Genomic DNA, 20870 nt, shown 5'->3' with positions numbered 1-20870 from the left:
GGGCCTCAAAAACGTTCAATACGGGTGTGATAATTTTCCGTATCACATGGGGTTCTACTTGTATCACACGGGCTTCCAGAAAGTATTTAGAATGCATTTCGAGTGCACCGGTTGCACCGCTGTCGAAAATTCAAATATTGAATTCGGAGGCTGGAATCGATGTTGTTACAACAATTTTTTTGTTCGAGGACACAAAACTCTCACAACTTCTTGCGCATTTCGCATAGAAATGTGTGTTTTCCTGGGTGGGTATGACATATATAAAATACAACACGGTGTAGTCCGCATCATCCTCGGTCACAGCCCTCCCGCGGGTCGGATCGCCCTCTGGCCTATCGCCGTCGGGGGATTCTACCCGCGGTCAGGCTGGTACCTCGGGTGATACGGAATACCCCGTGTTGTATTTTACATGTTTACAGCAGGATAATGATGCTCTTGTAACACAGCCTAGAGAAAACTTATTTGGTCAACATTTCAGTAACTTTTCAGCTACCTTCCTCATGGTCTTTATCATGCAAAATCAGGCTGTAAGATGAACAATGGGCGATAAAAATCCTGGCAATCGATGTTCTTAACACACAACCTTCAAAGAAAATTCACCCGGCAAAAAAGGGGTTAAGTTCGTGATGCCAGTTGTTGTGACCTGTGAATCCTGTTTAGTTTCGGCCGCGATACACTATTCCAGAGACTTGATGGACAAAGATCATGGGGAGCAAACTGAAGTTTAATGCACACTCTCTGACTCTTGACACCGGATTGAACCTCTAGGGTTCTTCCACTCTCCAATAGGGGTGTTCATACATGTACTTCACAGGTGACAGTGGGTTCGTAACAGGATTCACAATAACTTGTCATGCAGGGTTAAAATCAGACCTGTAGCTCAGAGTTTTAGCATTGCTGTAACTACATTGAACAAAGTGAAGTCCTTACCATTCAATCTTGCCGATGATTTGTACCGAGGTGACAAAAGTCATCCTGATGGAGGGAACCCCCTCTCCATACTCCATACTGCTGGAGGAACGCATACTGGGGAACCTAGGGGGGGAGGGGGGCATCTACGTTGGTGATCAACATTTTTAACTTCAACCAAAGGAATATATAATAACAAGGCACAATATTTTCCAACCTTTCCAGTCACATGTGTATAGCATTTTTTTGCTGCAATGTGTATGTTGGGAATCACAGACACACACACACACACAAACAAACAAACAAACACACAGACAGACAAACAGACACACACAAACAAGCCAAAAGTAAATGTACTTCACTCTCTTCATAGGTTAAGTAAAACTAAGGTTTTCATAGGTGATTTATATTCATGATTTACCATGAAGGTATTGGCAAGTCTGAGAAGACTGAAGAGTAAGAAAAATTGATATGAGAAATGATTTGAAATCTCCCTACTATGATCAACCTATAGGTGCATTTCTTGGACTACTCATTAACATAAACCAAGCAGATGTGTTGTGTGGCTGACCTTCCCCCTCTGGTTTGGTTGTAACAGTTGGCACCATGTCCTGCAACAACTTCCCTCTCCAGATGGTAGAACAGGATGTGACCCTGGCTCGTCTGGAAAAAAGGAACACAGTTACATGTACAGGCTTGTGTAGCAAAACCTTTGTTGGATCCGTTGGCATGTGTGGTGGCCGCCATCTTGATTTTGTGAAGTCGCAGGGCAGCCATACCATTTCATTGGGAGGGGTGTTTTTTGGGGTCGCTAGGGCTCCTTCTATTTCTAACAAATCGGCACACAACTATCACACATTCAACTCAAATAAAAAGAAAAATTCAATACCAATTCATATTAAAAAGACCCCGTAATCGCTTAACTAACACAATAGAAATAAATACAAATACATTGGAAAATTCATACTTGCACTGTCCCAATGGAGACCCGTCACCACAAAAAGCAATAAAATGAAATTACCACCAACATGTCAAGATCTACAGTATTGAAGTATCCATGCTTTAAGTTTGGATAAGTATTCTACTTCATGCTGAGCAAAACGTGATGCAATAACAATTTGGCTTCAATGTCAAGACTGAGGTGGTGATGGTGCATTTTCTACATAGTTTGAGATTAAGTTGTTAGATAGTAGACCACAGGATGATAAAGTATCAGGCATGTGATGTCTAGCCTGGAGGCCAACATTGTTAGCAGCATAGCAATCAGTAGGACTCTAGGAGCAGACTAAAGCTAACATGGCTGGTATCGAGGCTATGTGATCTGAGCATACTGCAAATTTGTTTTACGGACACTTGATTTCGCGACAGGAGATGAAAGGAGATTTTCACAGTGTTTTAAGTTAACCTTCTCCCTGCTGCCTAACTCAGTAACCAATAGGGAATGGAGTGCCAAACGGCTACTTCAGTGTGCTAAAGGTTAAATTTGCAGTTGAAAAGTTTCTGTAGCACAGAATTAATCCGAGTACAAATAAAATGTAAACGCATATTTGTGGTGTCAAGAATTTGCGCTGGCGAGGTCACTGTAAAAACTGCTGATACAACCACCCTGTATGTTTCAACATGTAGTATCTTCAAACTCAAAGAGAAAAAACGTGATATTGGATCTAAAGAGTCAGATTCAGATACTTGAAGTTATATCTCAAGTTTAAGGTTTCCTTCAAAGAGTCTTATCAAGAGTCACAGCTTGAGTGGGTCCACACTTCAAAGTACTCACTCTAAATTCTAATGATTACTTTATTTTCATGCGCAGATTTAATTTCATAGTAGAAGTAAATATTAGGCAGTTTTCACCGTATCTCAAATTTGCAGAAAGTGATGTTGGTTTTCAAGTTTTTACACAATTTTTTTTCAATGCCAGTGTCAATGTTTCCAATTTGCATAAGCATTAAGATCCCTGCCAGACCTTGTTTTCTTTTCGTAAAAATTATCACAAATATTAATTTGCAATTTGTGTAAAAAGAGTCATATCATTAATCATTACCCTTTAATATTATCTTATTATCATATTATCATAACCCCACATGGAAAACATGTGCTTTTGTGACAAAATGGTAGTTGTCTTTTTCTCTGTGCCGTACTTAGAACCTGTTTTGACACAGTGAAATACCGTGCACATAATCTTGATAAACACATGGAAGCATGCATGTCCATGTGAATGTTGGTATGGAAATAAGCTGCTGTTAATTGATTGGTTAAGTGGTCAACACATTCATGTATCTACATACTGTAAATTTATGTACTTTTGCAGTGACTTTATTTCACCGAGGGCATCATATTATACTGTAAATGCATTTAAGTTTGCATGATTTTATTTCGCGCTAAGCCAAAAATGGAATGTTTGTGGTGGTTTTAAGACCGCGGCAGTGCTATAGTTACAAACTGCTATAGTTCTGGACAAAAATGTTCGCGGTGGTTTTAAGTTGTCGGTGAAACGGTCACCGCGAAAGCCGTGAACATAAAACCACTGCGAACATTTCTGCATTTAAAGTCTAATGTCCTTGACTTCACAGTACTAGAGGAAAGGAGTTTCTCAGCTTTTTTCCTTAGTGTTTTTATCAATTGATGAAACAATGCTGAGCGAAGTCGATGTAACGCTGCACAGAAAACACGCCCCTCCCTCAAACTAACGTAATTTCAAGATGATGTTGGCATTGTCACGACAGCCAAAAGGCTCTAGAGTCATATTCATACCTAAACGTAGCTATAAGGATCCCAGCCCGAAAAGTGTATGTTTTGTGGGATTTTTCTCGACTTAAGCTAACATTACTAGGGAAACTACAAGCACGCGGTGTAAACATATTAGCATTCTATAACTGTAGCGCGCGCTCAACATCCCGGTAGGAACTATGGAAAAGTAGCAGAAATTCACAATTTTACTGGCCGATATCGAGTCCAAGTGTCCACAACAATATAATCTACTTGTGCCATGAAAATATGTCGATGGATTTCACCGAGGAGGAGAACATCTCGCCGCCGAAGATGACTCAACGCTGCTTTCTATTGAGGACGCCATTACCGCTGGCTCGGACTTACCGGGTGTGTACTTTTCCCGCGCTTTCCCGCGCTCGAACCACGCGCTCTCGCGCTAGATTCAAAATGGCCGCGGTATTTGGAAAGGGGTCTATTGGAAAATAAAGAATGATAAGTAAAAAATCTTTCTAAAGATTTTGTCTGTCCGACCAAGGAGGTTATCCTTGGTCCGACAAACATTTGACAAAAAATATTTCAGATACTGTGTTTTAGCTTTTAAGTTTGACACTAGTACAATACTGTATTCACAGTGGCATGCATATGAATTTGCAGTGGTAAGACTAAGAGCATGCATCATGAAAACTGCCAAACCTGAAACAAAAGCACGGTGAAAATGTTTACATCTAATTACAGCATATTGTATATATACTTATCACTTTCTATACTCTTGCAAGGGGAGAAAATGTGCACCCCTACCGTGACAGCAACGCTGGTTGAGTCCGGCCGCCATGCTGCCCTCTGATTGGTCCCTTGTGTCCGTACAGATTCCTCGGAACGACAGTGGCACACGATTTGCACACATGGCTGTAGGATGGAAAACACTGCTATGATTTGCCATACAAGACTGCAGTATGCAACAGCTTCACACAGGGTGGGAATGGTATATCTTAAAGGCATCCAGAGCATTTTATGAGGCTTGAAACTTGAATAAAAAATCTCAAATTTCTAGTCATTCCTACACATAGTTAAGTTTCAATAACACTATACCATTACATATTGACATTAAAGGAGCAAAGATACGATGTCGTTGTGTGGTGAGAACTGATAGAAAATCCAAGCCCTAATAGACTGATCCCGACCATCACAATTAGCGGTTTGACCAATGAGAGAGTGACTGCATGTCCATCAAATATTTGCATTTTTATGTTTTAATTTTGCATTTTTACGTTTTGACGGAGGTGGGCGGGGCTATGTTATCGGTCTAATTACACTAGGCGCGTGAAACTAAAAGATCACAATGTAGCATATTTTTGTGCCGCTTTTACGTACCGGTACGTTTATTATTTTTCGCCTCAAAACCCGCCAGGTACATTCTTATTCTAGATGGTACGTTTATAATCTTTTGAAAAATTGGTGCTTTGCTAACCAGGAATCCCTCTAAAATCGAAAGTTTAGGTTTTTCTGCCCATGTTTCCCCGGTATTTTCGGTAGTAATTTGCTATTTTTCGGCCTAGCGGCGGGGAAATCAATGCCGCTATGAGTATGACCTGGCATTTGTGAAATCCTTACAGCACTCATAACTGTAAATTAAACATATGGGTCAATCTGTCTATGACGTTACAAAGTTAACATTGCTATGGGGGGGGACATTTTAAAAGACAATTTTCACATAAATAACTCTGACAGTCTCTGGTTACGTCGTAAACCAAAGCACGCTGATCAAAAACGTTTAAAGTAGTTGAGTGCACAGGAAAGAATTCGATGATCACTATCGGCAGTATGTATGTGTGTCTATGCTACACATTTATGTGTATGCCTAGTGCCTACGTTTGTCTGTCTACAGTGCCGGCATGTTCTGCCAGGAGGCACTTAGTACTCAAACCACAAAATTGCCTGAAGATATGTCAATATTTACATCAAATCCAGGCTAGAGCTAACAACATCCTGTCAAAGTTCTAACTGTAGTTGCAAGAGACAGGAGTATCCATACCACCAAAAATGTTTACAACTATACTGCTAGCCCTAATCCTAGCCTGATATCCTAGGCTATTAATTTAATTATCCTGTGGACACAAAAACACAGAATACAACAACATCTCACACCCACCACTGCTCTAATCCTAAACAAAACTCCCAAATTCCAATCAGCTGGAGTTGTTTTAGGAAATATGATATTTGACAGCACCTGATGTGGGATGTAGGTCACATTGATCTGGGGTAGAGGTAAATTAAAGACTCTATATAAAACAGATGTGTCACCAGCTAGCATTATGCGTTCAAAGCAAGACACTTTTAATATTTTGGGAACCTTTTTTTCTAGCATGCATGTCCTTGCCCTGCAATATCCTTCAAGACAACGTAAGATGAATACTTATCTTGTAAAGACTACCGTACATACATTTGTTTTTGCTGTGTTTTAAGGTTACAGTAAGTTGAAACAATTTTGTTGTACAGTCGAGTCAAAGTCAACGTAAAGTCAAAAGCTAATAGCAGTAATACAAGTAAAATTCAAAAGCACACTTGAGTTGTGTTATGATTTTGTGGTGGAGCAGTCATTGTGAAAATAAAAACACTGCAAACATCTCAAGATTTACGGTAACTAAACAGTGATGGACTGGACCAGCTCATGTTATTGACACACTGGCCAAAGATCACAGGGAAAATGACAAACAACATTATCTAGATTTGGGGTGTTACACTGGTTTCTAATTTGCATATACAGTACCATAGATATAGAATACAACATGGGGTATTCCGCATCACTCAAGGTACGGCCGTCGGGAGATCTGACCCGCGGGAGGGCTGGGACCGAGGGTGATGCAGAATGCACCGTGTTGTATGTTATTTATGTCATACCTTGGTCATACCCGCCCGAGAAAACACACATTTCAATGCGGAATGTGTCAGAAGTTGAGAGAGTTTTGTGTCCTCAAACAAAAAAATAACAACATTGATTCCAACCTCTGAATCCAGTATTCGAATTTTCGACAGCAGCGCAACCAGCGTGCTTGAAATGCATTTGATATATTCTATGGAAGCCTGTGTGATACAAGTCTAGAACCTCATGTGATACGATAGTTATCACACGGTCCGGGAAAACACCCGTATCATGCCCAGGCATGACATAAGGTTTAATATGTTCAATCAAGGAGGCTTAATCAAGATGAAACCTCTTCGACTCCTTGAGGAAACAGGTTTTCTGCGCGTGAAAAATTTTGTGTGAAAAATTTACCTGTGAAAAATTTGCAGGTGAAAAAACATGTCGGAAAATATGTGCATGATGCAATTCATAATCAAACTGCTCTCAATATTTTTAGTGTACTTTATGGTTGGTTAAATTTTATGTAATGCAAATGTGACTAATGTAATGACAGCTGAATCAAGCGTAATTCGTAACACACTAGCCCCCATGAAGACCCTCATTCCTCCTACTCTCCATGCAGAGGTTGGTGGGGGAAGATCGTGACCTTTCTATCATATGCCCCGTTTCTTGTCCGCTCTCCTGTAGGGTGGGGGATCGGACAAAAAATGGTGCATATGATAAAAAAGGTCACGATCTTCCCCACCAACCTCTGCTTGGAGAGTACATTTCTCCCTCTAGGAAATGACCCAGATAACAAAAATACTTTAAACAGTAGCAGGAATGTCTGGAGAAATAACATTAAACATATTATGATATAAAAGAAGGTCATATGATACTTGATAGCGATGGGATCAAAGGTCATCAAGATACTACATACAATGTACATTACTTTGTGAAGTTATCGCAGGATTGAATTATGATGAATTTCTGCTTTTGCAAAAACACAAACGCAAGGAATACATAAATCAAGGATATTGAGACATTTAACATTATAAGGGTCAAACCGGTTTTTACCAGGTCTAAATTATGTCAAGTAAGGGGAAAACGCCCCAAACGTGGCAAGATGTCGTGAGGTTACAAACATAAAAATATTCAGGTCGAGATAAGAGGTATAGTTGTTTAATAAACAGTTATATATTGCTGTAAGATTTGGCAGGAGTTTAGAAAGGAAGGGATTTAAGGTAAGAGTTTGAAAGAAAAACAATGCCAACTGGCCAAGAGCGAGGGTCAAGTACGTATATAGGGGCTGTCATGTCAGTCAAGCTAGACTGTTGACGTCTTGACGATCTTCTCTCAAATCCCCCGCCTTTAAGATGCTACACTAAAGGAATAGTATGATGTGATGATGTTGAAATGGAAATATTTATAAATCTAGAGTAAACAATTTAGTCAACGGAGATCATAAATTTTCACAGGCCGTCCAAAGAGCGATCAGCCCGAAAGAAAAACACTCACCCGGCAGTACCAAATAGCGAGGGATCTCTCCGTTACAACGGCGAATAGAACGCGGTCGCGGTTGCACAGCACCGAGTGGAGGCCCCCGATGTCTTCGGGAGGCACGGCTAGAGCCTTGGGCCAGCCCACGGGAAAATACATGGCGGAAAAGACGGAGAAAATCACTTGATGGCACTCTGGCAATCGCTGGAAGTTCACCTAGGTCGCCATGTTGGGGACGTCAGGAGCCGCGTTGTTACTGACGATCTGATTCGTCAGCTGTCGATAGGCTTAACCAATAGCGACCGACCTTGTATTTCACGCCTGATAGCCTACAGAAGCCTACAAGTACATTATTTACGGGGCGAAACCAACGGTACAAATTGATAAAAATGGGTCTTATTACTGTATTATCATCGACTGAAGTAATCTAGTTGAAACAAGCGTTGATATTGTGTCTTTTGATTCAATCATACAATGTGCAGCTCACAACAACGAATAAACAGAAATTACACTGTCATTGTTGATACTGTATATCACTTTTCCAGTTACAGAATTGAACAAGTTGGCTATTACTAATCATCATCATCATCATCATCATCATCATCATCATCATCATCATCATCATCATCATCATCATCATCATCATCATCATCATCATCATCTTGCATCCGGAGTTTTTAATCTGGCGAGGTACACTCAACACTCAATAAAGTTTTTCCAGTACTTTTTGTCCTTCATGGTGGACATGTTAACGTTACATCAAGGAGGTTATATAGATTTGTGTTGCATCATCATCATCATCATCATCATCATCATCATCATCATCATCATCGTCATCATCATCATCATCATCATCGTCATGTTATATGGATGTTACATGGCAACAGTTGTTTCACTATTGCATTTTTCTCTCAAAATTTCATTGGATTCCTTTTAGGATATTCTTCTTTCCTTGAATAAATAAAATGAAATGAATGAATAAAACCAAATGATACATTGTTGGCGGTTATACCGGCTATATAGATACAGATACAGATACAAATGTTTTATCATCACATGTGTGCACCAGACGTAACATGACAAATATGGCTTCAATATAAATTTTGCACCATGAGAGCAAAATCTTATTTTTTCTAAAAAAGGAAAGAAAATTTACCTGGGAAGCGATAGAGTTGGTATTTGTACAGTGTCAAAATCACTAAGACAAAAAAAGATTATTAGACCATGACCTAAAAAAACATTCTGGCTTCTTCATTGTAATTTTTCTTTCCTTTTTTTTCATTTATAAATTGCCCTTGAAGATTCAAACATAAATTTCAAGCTGCAGGAAATGCCAAAAACGTTAACAAATTATCTAAGATACGTAGTCAAATGGGGTGTTACTGAGCACTAGAAATATTGTCAATACTAAGAATTAAGTAAAAAAGCGTAGACATCCCTTTACACATTATGTACTTATAGGCCTTCGCAAAAGTAGGCGGGGCACCAGTCCAGCTGACCAATCATAAGCCGTGCTGCAGGATTAATTAGCTGATTATCAATAAAGTTTGCAGTTTCCCGGAGCGACCGGGTCAGCGCTATTCACCGGGCCACATTGACAGCTTGTGGGGCACATTCCTGGCCTGAAAAGACTTCTGAGTGGAGGGGCAACGACACAAGTGAGTATATTTATTACTTTATCATGACTGCTTGCCTTAGAAATACTCCAGTTTTGGATTAACTCAAGGTTTGTTGTGGAAATCCGCACGGTGTTTGTTTACTTCCGGTTTGCGATCGCGCCAAAAAAACCTTGGCGTTCCAGTTATTTAAAACAGGAATTTTTAATCATTGATCCCAAGATTTGGCACATTTTACTGTATGTAACGTTGTAACTATGTGTTTTTGTCTTGTGTTATCGATACAGTGTCCATTCTTGTGTAGGCAAGCGAGTCTTTTGTGAAAACAAAGAGGAATCTATGGTGTAGGTTTCATGTACAAGTGTACACAATGTCGAATTTCACCCTCTTTGTTTAATTTCTTGTCATCCAAAAGGTTTAGAACTCAAGTCAATAGTGCTTATGAATTACATACGGCATAGTTTGGTGTATGTCAGCTTTAGAATCTAGAACAGAACTCACAAATTGTTTTCAGTTCAGGTAGATTTGAGCCACTGCCCCCCTCCCCCTTTTCCCTTACAAGTCATTATTTAGAAATTCCTTCATTCTAATTGCATTAAGACTCCCTATGTGTTTATCACATGAAAGACTTAATTGCCAAATCTACCAACATATGCATTCACCTGGTAACACCAGTCTTTAATTACAAAGCCCAAGACACTGTCTGCAAACCTCAGGTGACAAGATCTAGAGGTTTGCACCTGGGAGCAATTAAGTCTATTCGCCAGGTGTACGTAGGAAGTAATGCTTTCATATAGTTGGTAGTAAGTGTTGATGTTGCGGCATTTCCATTTCGTCAGGTATAATTTTTTAGTCTTTTGTTTAAATGTTTATGTCTAGAGGCCTATGGCCCATATGTTGAAAATCACGAAATTCACGTGAATCAGTGTTCCCCCAAAATAAATACAGCTGTACCACCACACCTTGCTACATAGACACGCACTGGTTAGACTATAATCTCTGAGATATCTAGAGCCCCCTGTCTATCTCACATTTAGGACCGAACCTATAACTTTGCTCCTGATCACTCCCTAACCGTTGGGTCTAAGCTGGGTTGGGAGTAGCCTGGAATCCATCAAAGAAGAATAATTGCTTTTTCCAAATTTAGAGTCAACAGGTGCAGACGTCGCCCAAAAGCCTAGCAGGCTGCACCTTAAGCTTGTTAACCAACTCTGAACCCGGAATGAACTCGCAATCAAGGTTTAAAACATCTAACTCCTAACCATATGTCTGGAGAAGCTATGTGTGACATCCAGGGTCTGGAGACTAAGGTCATGATCAGCTAAGTATGTGTGACAGGGGCTTAACTCCCAACCATGGTCTGGAGATGGTTGAGAGGTTTTTCAATCTGTAATGGGCTTAATGTACAATGTCTATATAGTTGGACCTCTATAACACCTAGCTCAAGATCTGTACCCTGGTAAAATGGAGCGTGAGAAATCTTTTTTTCCATTCTTCCTCTTGTCAAGGAATCGGACTGTGAAGAACCAGTTTTCATTATTTACAACTCGGGAGCAAAATAAACACACCTCCTCCTTGCATGGATTTATGTTCATCGTTTCTTGTTTACGTTATTTTGCGTATATAGGTCAAGTATGTCGGACAAGCAGACAAGCGACATTGCCCGCGACAAGGCAGCGCGGCTGTTGAAAAAGAGGGGGAGTGCGTCATCGCTGAACACCTCGGAAATCGTCCCACCCCCTCAGCAGGCCAAACCCCCACCCCCCAGGGAGGGGAGACCAAGACATGGGTAAGTACATATACTACTGTAAATCACTTTAATATAGCGGCAGGAAAATATAGCGGTTGGGGGAAAATGGAGTAGGTCACGGCAATTAATATCAACGGTGGGAACAAACATCACTGTCTTAAATATTAGTGATCAAATATTTGCGATGATGAAATTTTAGCTGTTGACTAGTGACTGTTAAATCAGCTAGAATTAAGTTACAGTTAAGAAATCAAGAATTATGTATAAGCACTAATGGTTAAGTACGTATACTATAGTAGTATGTACATGTACATGGCTGGAGTTTGTTGACCTCAACATATGGGCTGTAGCATTCAATTGGTTTAATGTTCTAACAACGTAACGCCAATGACACCCAATTATCTCCTATTATAGTATTAAGTAATATCATCTAACCAGTATTATCAATTCAATAGCAGTTAGAGTTTCGTTGATCTCAACCAATGTGTCATAATGCTCATTTGGTTAAAAGTGCTTTATGACACAAAAATATTTCGAAAGTTTATTCAATTATGTATTATTCAATGCAGTGACAGACTCAACTTAGAGGTTCATTGACTTCAACAAATGTGTAATATTCATTTTGTTTAAGGAGCTTATGACACAATGACCCCAAAATATTACATTTACCCAGAAGTCTTTGACGTAGCGGTAAAAAAAAAAGTGTGCCCTAAATCTTGAACCGTATATAAAAACATTGACGTGAATGCCAGCGAGGCACGAACTTCACTGTATGGCAGTATGATAAGTAGACTTTTTGATCGTAGGAATGAGATTGTGCAGTTTTCCCATTCGGCGTATAAATGCGTGTGACCTTTACAGCTGCTTGCCGGGGCGAGTCGGCTGCCGTTTCGAATGACTCTGCATGACCCCAAAGTTGCCGTCAAATTGTTAAAAAAACCATAACTTTTTTTTGTTTTCAGTGGTTTTTTAGATTGTACCCTCAACTTCAACATATTTGTTTGTCGTGATTCTGTAGGGTACCCTACTATGATTTTATCCACGTCGATGTGGGTCACTTTGTGGTCCTGAACTACTAGTATAGAAACCCCCATAGGCTGGAAACTGTAGTCTGCTACAATAATCACAGTGAAAAAGGTAGGCAGTTTGGAACCTGGCACCATGGCTCATGACTACTACTGTACTAGTTACAGTAACACGTTTTTTGCGAGCCACTCTACCAGCTGCAGGCTCCAAATTGGTATGATTCTAGTAATGTTGTGTATTTAAGTGCCACTCGTAACATACAGTCACCGTGACATTCCGTACAAAAAGTAAGTGCTAAGGCTCACTTATATACAGGATGGAAATAGGTAAAGGGTGTAATATGACATCCACAGCAACTTAAGAAAACAGTAACTGTTATTTTTTGAAAGTGTCCCTTGTGACTACAACTCTGTACACTGTCAAGTAGTTGGGGCATTGAACCATGACCTTTCCACTCAAGTTGATATGAGCATTTGTGCAAGTTGCATGGACTAAGGTTGTTTCCCCCTCTAAATTTTTTGGTCTGCCCTGGTGTTTAGATATTATTTTGTAGGCAGATCTTACAATAGTATTTCATTAAAGATTTTCATCATTCCGGATGGTGACGTAAAGTCGACGGCACTGTGTATGATGGAGCTTCAGGCATAGCCTCAAGCATCAAACCTCTAGATCTGCACGTAAAAGAGCCCAACACACTTATCGAGAAGAGTAGGGGTGATCCGGTATGCTTGGCCAAAAACGTGAGCCGTAGCGAAGCCGCATTGCACTACCACTAGCTACTTGAAAAAGCATCATGCTTCACCTCAAAGGATGCCTTGAAACGAACGAAACGAAAAGATAGGAGGACTATTTAAGAAATTTGTATCAAATACTATCAAACAGAATCACTGATGAACAAAGAGAGCTAAAAGTATGCTTAAGATTGAAGAAAAATTTGAAGGAATGTTAAACCGGGGTCAATTCTCCTGGATTAAGATAGCTCGCTATACGTCGCTGACTACCTGTATTTGTGGACATTTGATGGTGCAGTTTCACAATTTGTCTCTAGAGGGCGCTACTGTACTGTCTACCCGAAACACAATAAAGGTGGTGGTTGATGTATTACCTTTGCCAAGACAGCTTAAGTAGCTTGTATTTTCACTGGCACTGGTCTGTTTGCTTGTGGCTTTATTTGTTTGTTCAAAGTAAAGGCAAATGGAATAGGTAAGAGGTCTCACACAACTCTGTTTTTTGGCAAAGAAATAGTGATTTTTGATCTATTTCTTCACAATTTGTTAATTATGATTAGCATTGATCATATTAGCGTACCTTCTCATGTTTAATACCTTGAAATTCATTTTGTATTTCCTTGTATCCGTTCATCTATTAGGATTTATGATATAAGTTCAACTTATTTTCTATCGTTAATTTAGTTTAGTTTTGAGTTACATGTATGTACAAATTATGATAGAATTCCTATAGTTTAGTTTCGAGGGGAGGCCCACAAAAAGCCACCTAGGCTTCTGGCCCCCCTGCATATTTTTTTTGTCCTGTATTTCTTTGTTTTAAAATACTTGTACATATGCGACACAATAAACAATAAACCTATGATTGCCTTTTTATTATATGATATGATATTATCAATTCATTTATTACAAAATCAATAACTTGACCAATCAATATGTAAAAACAATAAATTGTCGCATCACCTTATCGACAGTAATGACTGAATGAAACTGTGATTATTCTTGTGACAAAAACTATTTTTTTGAAACGGTGTTTGTTTGAAGTGTCTGCATAGAGATTGTTATATGAGCACTCTAACATGTTTAAGACAATAACAGCACAACTATTTTTGTCCCTTTCCTGTTGTCTTTCTAAATTGAGAGACCACAGAAGTCGCGTCATCGCAAACACATTTATGTAACGACTGCTTAACAATGAGTGTAGACTGTAGCTAAGGAACGTCCCTCACAATACATCTCATTGGTTAGTGAAAGATACCAAATCCCTTTCGATTGGCCAGACAGAACGTCGAACATTTGTCCTTTGCAAACTGAGTTACAAAGATTTTGGACCGCATTTACGAGGAACAGTGACTTCTGTTGAATGTGGTATCTACTTCCTAATTTGGCTATTGGACAGTTCACAAATGTCCAGTATTTGAGTTAGAAAATGCATATATTTGTCCGTCTGACAGTGAAGCAAAAGATACATTTGAGCTTTATCATTTGCTGTACAAATTCTGGAGTCAGACTTTATCCTCAGATTCCTCAGCTGATAAGGTTGAATCAGGAAACATTTTGCTGAGCGCAGTCGTTCCAAAATCTCTCCGAGAAAGAAAAAAAATGTACCCTGTGTTCAACAGTACAATCACCCATCTATTCTAGACTCTTTGCAGGAGGTAAATTTACTCAAACGTTCTAAAAAGAGGGGATTGAAGTATAAGTCTTTATTTGCAGACTTTTACGTTTGGTGGCAGTGCCTGGGATCCGAGCGTGCTTAATGAGGTATCATCTGTTTACTCTCCACAAAGGGACCGGGCAGGCACCAGGCTAATAAACCTAAAGCAAATGTTGTTCAATGCGCGGCGTGTAAACGGGTCTGGGGAGCAACGAACGGGCGCGCGGTTATCGGGAAAGCCCTTTGTCACGTTCGGTAGTCCGTGCCACCCGCTGACAAGGGACGACCCAAAAGGTTACCGGGTAGCAAGGGGCAGGGGAAAAACTTCAATTCAGATTTCACTGGTCGCGAACTGAGCGGTAGATGTGGGGATGGATTTCGCTAAGCTGCGAACATCCTCCTTCGGGACGGACGTTGACAATCAGCGGAAGCCACGGTAAGGCGTCGTGTCCGACAGTGCGAGAAATTTGTCACTAAAAGCTAACGTTAACCTACTCTTGTTGAACTTTATCATCTTGATTCCACAAAAATAAGCAAAAGCACAGATCTGGATATGAACGTATGTTAATGTACTAAGTCTTACAACTTTTGGTTGGTGATAGTTTGCTTCCAGTTTTACATGTAGTACATGTATACCCACTGTGTTCAGCGATGTGTTTGGCTGTTGCTAGGCAGTTAGTGTATGACTTAAAAAAGAGAACAGTCCACTAGCAATGCTCGATGCCCTTTGGTAACCTAAGTTTTGATCCAAGAAACAAATGAGATATCTTTAATATAGAATATTTAAGATTGCCAACTTTAACATCTAATTTTTTGTCCTTCTCAGGCTGTAGACCTTGTCGGTCTTTAGTATACACACTAATAATGGGGCCTGTTGTAGTTATAGGCCCTGGTTAATCTATAAGCCAACAAGACATATCTATATTAGTCTTCATTGTATGAACGCTACAAGACTTTACTGTAACTGACCTGCTAACTGGCTTTTTGGGATCTTAAGTTGGACAATTCGTTTTCTGTTAGTTTTGTCATTCCTTGTTTTAATATGTCTTGTGCATTGATTGCACGTTGACTACTGTGCATTTTCATGAATATGAGTCAAATGTTGAAGTGATAGTGTTTGTTTAATATGTTTTTTGGGACAAACCTTCTATTTTGTGTATTGGTCTGTTCAAAGTTTTCCTCTTTTTTCTTGCGTTGCTTTGCTGCTCAAGCTTGAAATGAAGTTTGACAGAGGATGAGACGGATAGCGTTTGTCCGGTGTCCTTTTACACGTGCACGGTTCAGAACTGTGTCGACATTTGGACGACAAACACTTGTTTGAGAGGTTTCCATGGAGATGTCATGTCCAGGGTTTTCCAGCATTTACCTGGTTGTTTGACCAAATCTTGTTGTTAATGACGGGGCAAAATTACAGGTATTTCCTCATCACGAGAGACAGAATCGGCATGTCTAATGTAAAATAGATTTCAAATTGTTTTTTGTGTTGACAAGTCTTCGGAATTCAGAGAAAAGGGAATTTAACATGACTGTTGAAAAAAAACAGAAAGGAAAAAGTTACTATGGTCTTGGAACTCAGTTTGAGTCGGACTTTGACAAATTTTTTTCAGCTTTTTTTTTGCCCATGACAACTTTTTTTTCAGGTTTATGTGAACATGAATTCAGCTTCCTGTACATTGTACCTGTATCCTTCAATTTGTTTGTTTAGCAGTTAAACAATTTGTCTCAATACAATCATGTAGCAACCACCTCCATATCAGCTGGTACACAAGCCGAATCATGAAGTCACAATTGGTTTATTCTTATACTTTAATGTATCAAAAACATTTTACCACAACATACTCATAATCTAAAGTTTGAGGGTTTTTCAGCAAAATGGTATTCATGTAAATTTTTTTTATATGACCCTCACTTTTTTTAATGGAGCATAGTACAGTACACATACCATGATACCAAAAATGATTTTTCTAGCTTATCTCGTTTTTCTTAACTCGTCGACAAATTTTCTTATATTAAGAATTTCAAGAATTAATAAGAAAGAATAAGACATGAAATTGAAGAATTAGTCTGATTCTTTCATGGAAATTCTCACAACAAGGAACATTTTCTTATTTGTCTTAAGTTAAGAAATTATTTCTCAACAAGATTTTCACCCTCAAGAATTTCTAGAATTTCTTGAATAATCTTTCTTCAAGACAGACTTTCTAAGGAAAAATTACTTAAAAGAAAAAAATCCTTAACTCGTGGACAAAATGTATTTCTTAAAAACAGAAAGTAGGACACAATTCTCCGTGAAGTATTTATAGTATTTTGTGTGTCTTTATTACACCCAGCTGCATGATCTCTGTGTAACCAAGAAGGACTTACTAAGTCAACAATCAGAGAATTCTTATCGCGAGTTTTCATCCATCGCACAAACATGCTGACAGTCGGACATGACAAACTAACACACAGCCAATAACTTTCAACAGCTTTGTTTTCCGAGTGTCACGAAAACAACCTTCAAACGGTCGACAATCGGTTAACCTGCACTTAACCTTAGGTTGTTAGAAAATGAAATTCAAGTTTTCTGTGTTGTTGATTCTTTAGAATTTAGAGGAATTTTTTCTTCAATGATAAGAATCATGATAACGGGGTTATTTGTATATTTTTTTTGTCAGAAGTTTTGCAGAAAGCATCAGCTACTTGATTTGATTTGTTGTAAAAATAGTCTTGGTTCTGCGACACTCTGGAATTCAGGTGTGGTGTTGCGAAGAAAAGTATTCATGTGACACATGATGTATTATTTGTTTAAACATAAGCATTACTGGATTGCTGTGTGAACATGATGTTCTTTTTTTAAGTAAGGGGAAACTTTTACGAAGTTCTGAATTTTTGTAACTGTCAATAGAAGGCAGTGTATATAAAGTAATGATGTGTATTGTTGCATAACAACTTTTAATCTAGAAGATGGTAAGTGTAGAAAGTTGTATATTGTTGGCTTAACAACAGCACTGACTATATGCTGTTCATACACATCAATGTAATTCATTGATTTCTGATAAATTGAACATTCCTTGATACCAAGAAAATAAGTAACTGCTTAGTGAATTTACTGTAAATCTTTAAATATTTGCGATGGTTTTATTTTCGCAGTTTCATGGTTACCTTTCCACCTCCATTGTATGACACAACGCAAATATTACCTTTAAAAACTACAGGATTGTTTTGATGCCATTTGGAAACCTCCTTTCCCTTCCTACCATGGAATTAAGTCCCAGTGAAAAGAAATACATTTTACAGTATGTTAAAGTCAGTTACATGAAGATTAGATCATATGATTTTAAAGAACAGAAATGTCTGTAAAATTAATGAAGACTGTGATCTTTTCTAATCAAGATTGTGATCTTTTCTTGTCCAAGCTAGGGTCAACACTGGGATCAAAGCCCTCACAGGTCCATTGATTCATGGAATTTGATTTTTTTGTGCCAAGCAGTGGGGTTGCTTAATAATTGTATCAAATTAAAAATGTTATTTCTTGATTTCCCAGCTCCATCAGTACGGTGTCGTTCATGGATGAACCGAGCCACACAGACGAGCTGCATCCCCCGATGAAGCTGGAGAACACGTACCAGATGAGCCCGACAAAACGCTTCCCCGTCAGCACCGTACGCAGCATCCTGAAATAAGCTTGTCTCAATCATGTTTCTTTCTCAGGGAGAAGAGATGCTGTTCCAGTCCAGAAGTGGTCTCTAAAAAAACATGGCCTTGCACTGAGCAAACTTGTTTAAAAAAATTAACGTTACAAGTTACCACACTGTACAATAATTGTACAAAATGTGACAGTTATCACAATACAAGAATTTATACTCTTATTTTACATTTTACATTTCATACTTTCTTCTCTTTTCAGCTCCATCAGTACGGTGTCGTTCATGGATGAACCGAGCCACACAGACGAGCTGCATCCCCCGATGAAGCTGGAGAACACGTACCAGATGAGCCCGACAAAACGCTTCCCCGTCAGCACGGTACGCAGCATCCTGAAGGACGTCCTGCACAACTACCTGCAGGAGGAGAAGTACGAACCCGAGCTCTGCAGGCAGATGACGAAAACGATCTCAGAGGTGAGAGAATCAAGGTTTTTTTGTGAAACTCGAGTTTTTGTCTGTAATGGTAATTGGTGAAGTGGCGTCAGTGTGGCGTAATGGTTAGAGCGTTGGACTTACTTTATTAATAGGTTCCGGGTTCGATTCTCGCCATGCCCCAATGTTGTGCCCTTGCAATTGGGAAAGGCACTTAACACAATATTCTCTTACCATGACAGTGGAGTGAAACTCCCAAGCCTCTTGGGCTAATCTGTCAAAAGTTTGCTAATGTGTGAAAAAACAAACAGATTTGTTGTGCTGATATGCAAACATTGTTAGATTCTGAAATTATTACCTTTGGCCACACTAATTTAATTTCTTGGTTAACAGATTTTTATTTTCCCCCAAAAAAAACTTTTAGAAAAAAAAATTCATGAAAACGGAAGGCTGGGCCAGCCTTCTGTTTTCACGATTTTTTTTTCTGTTTTCATGATTTTATTTTTCTAAAATTTTTTGGGGGGGAAAATAAGAATACGTTAACCAAGAAATTGAATTGGTGTGGCCTTTGTTGATAAAAAGTAAAATTTCATTAGAGCTATTTGAGTTACAAAACATTTTGAATATGTTTCTTATCATACTAATAATCTCTATAGCCCCCATACTGTAGCCTGAGGTTACACACAATGTTGTCTTTTGTGAATCAGATGCTCCTTTCGACAATTATTTAGAATTTCATTCTGCATATTATTCCTCCCCAGGTTATCAAGGCTCGTGTAAAGGACCTGATGGTTCCTCGCTACAAGATCATCTGTCTGATCCACATCGGTCAACTCAACAACCAGGGACTCCGCATCGGCTCCCGCTGTCTCTGGGACGCCAACAACGACACGTTCGCCACCCAGGACTTCCAGAATGGGTCGCTATACGCAGTGGCGACAGTGTACGGAGTTTATTATGAATAGAGATTTCTGTATCAGGCTCTACAATAATCTGTTCAGGGTTTTGTCCAGCCATCATTCTCATGGGTCATCTGGCAAACCCATGTGAACTTCACTTTTTGGTGTGTGTCAAAATGAGAGAAATAGGCCATTATTTTTGTCCAATGGCATCATTAGCAAGAAGATTCTGTTAAATGTTGGCATGACTAACACTGGGTGAAACCCTGGTTGATAGCTGTAGAATAGAATATGCAGTGTACATGTAGGTTGTATTGCTTTGTCTTATGTATATGATGAGGGCTCCCAAGGGGGTTGTAAAGAATTCTACTTTAGTTTAAAAGATTTATGCACTTTAGAAACCCTTTATTTTTCCACAGTGCTAATAATAATATTATGATGTTTTTTCTCAGCATATAATACTCATTGACAACCAAAAGCTTATGTTACTGTACTGTGTAATATATGAACAGGGTTTTACTGTATCTCATAGATATCTAATCTTATAATTAATATCTTACTCTCGCTGTAAATGTTGCAAGATCACCAGATATAGGCTTTAGAATTATCTTACGATTCTTGAGTATCATATCAAGTTCATGTATTGGATATTGTATATCTCATCTTAAGTTCTCGACTTTCTGGAATTATGGAAGTTTTTCTATAATGAGAATCAGGCACTACAGAGTAAATCCAGGCAATCAAGAATAGTATAATTATGCATTCCGTCCACTTTGTGCCTTTGAACAAAACTTATTCAAGAATCATGAATTTGTAAAAAGAAAAAAAAAAAGATGTACATGTACTAAAAACTTGGTCAGTAATGCTTTTGACGTACACAAGAAAGTGTAACTGTATACTATTTACATCAGTGTGTTTGTGTGTGTGTGTGTGTGTATTTACAAGTATGAAATATGCAATGAATTATAGCGTTAAGCAAAATTATGATTATGCACCATAACTTGAGAAATCCTAACCACTATATATACAGCACAGGTTGTACAAATGATAATTATTTTGGACAAATTTTTTGGACATTTTGTTTTAATAACAAAATAGATTGTTTGATGACTGTATTTAAAGCAGAATAAAAAAATTGAATACTTGTTGTAAGCTTTAAAGAAATGAAAAAAAAAT

At 38.8% G+C, this 20870-nt stretch overlaps 2 protein-coding genes across 8 annotated transcripts in view; one reads left to right on the top strand and one right to left on the bottom strand.

The window, feature by feature from the left end:
• LOC136444917 (guanine nucleotide exchange factor subunit RIC1-like) overlaps window positions 1–8226 on the bottom strand; it is a 47516-nt gene extending 39290 nt beyond the window's left edge. For 5 of the 7 annotated variants that reach the window (XM_066442691.1, XM_066442693.1, XM_066442692.1 and 2 more), the window contains exons 1-4: window positions 7979–8226; window positions 4417–4524; window positions 1481–1572; window positions 931–1035 (exon numbers count right to left, since the gene is read on the bottom strand). In XM_066442691.1, the coding sequence (XP_066298788.1) occupies window positions 931–1035; window positions 1481–1572; window positions 4417–4524; window positions 7979–8119 (446 nt within the window). In that variant the 5' untranslated portion in view covers window positions 8120–8226. The remainder of the gene's footprint in view (window positions 1–930; window positions 1036–1480; window positions 1573–4416; window positions 4525–7978) is intronic. The other 2 variants (XM_066442694.1, XM_066442695.1) reach the window with 1 other exon arrangement.
• Window positions 8227–9501: 1275 nt separating this feature from the next.
• LOC136444928 (dynein light chain Tctex-type 5-B-like) lies at window positions 9502–20126 on the top strand. The gene is made up of 4 exons (XM_066442714.1): window positions 9502–9618; window positions 11204–11320; window positions 18624–18837; window positions 19557–20126. Exons 2-4 carry the CDS (start codon window positions 11211–11213, stop codon window positions 19758–19760), a joined length of 528 nt encoding a protein of 175 aa, XP_066298811.1. The 5' UTR covers window positions 9502–9618; window positions 11204–11210; the 3' UTR covers window positions 19761–20126.
• The last annotated feature ends 744 nt before the right edge of the window (window positions 20127–20870 follow it).

This window comes from Branchiostoma lanceolatum, chromosome 11 (assembly GCF_035083965.1).
Source record: "Branchiostoma lanceolatum isolate klBraLanc5 chromosome 11, klBraLanc5.hap2, whole genome shotgun sequence".
NCBI lineage: Eukaryota > Metazoa > Chordata > Leptocardii > Amphioxiformes > Branchiostomatidae > Branchiostoma > Branchiostoma lanceolatum.
This window is presented reverse-complemented; position numbering and strand designations above follow the sequence as displayed.

What these genes read in the sequence shown, in the direction of transcription:
- LOC136444928 (XM_066442714.1), top strand. Translation starts at nt 11,211, where the DNA reads ATGTCGGACAAGCAGACAAGCGACATTGCCCGCGACAAGGCAGCGCGG. An exon ending in GAAATCGTCCCACCCCCTCA is followed by an intron (nt 11,321 to 18,623) that starts GCAGGCCAAACC and finishes TTCTCTTTTCAG; the next exon opens with CTCCATCAGTACGGTGTCGT. An exon ending in TGACGAAAACGATCTCAGAG is followed by an intron (nt 18,838 to 19,556) that starts GTGAGAGAATCA and finishes ATTCCTCCCCAG; the next exon opens with GTTATCAAGGCTCGTGTAAA.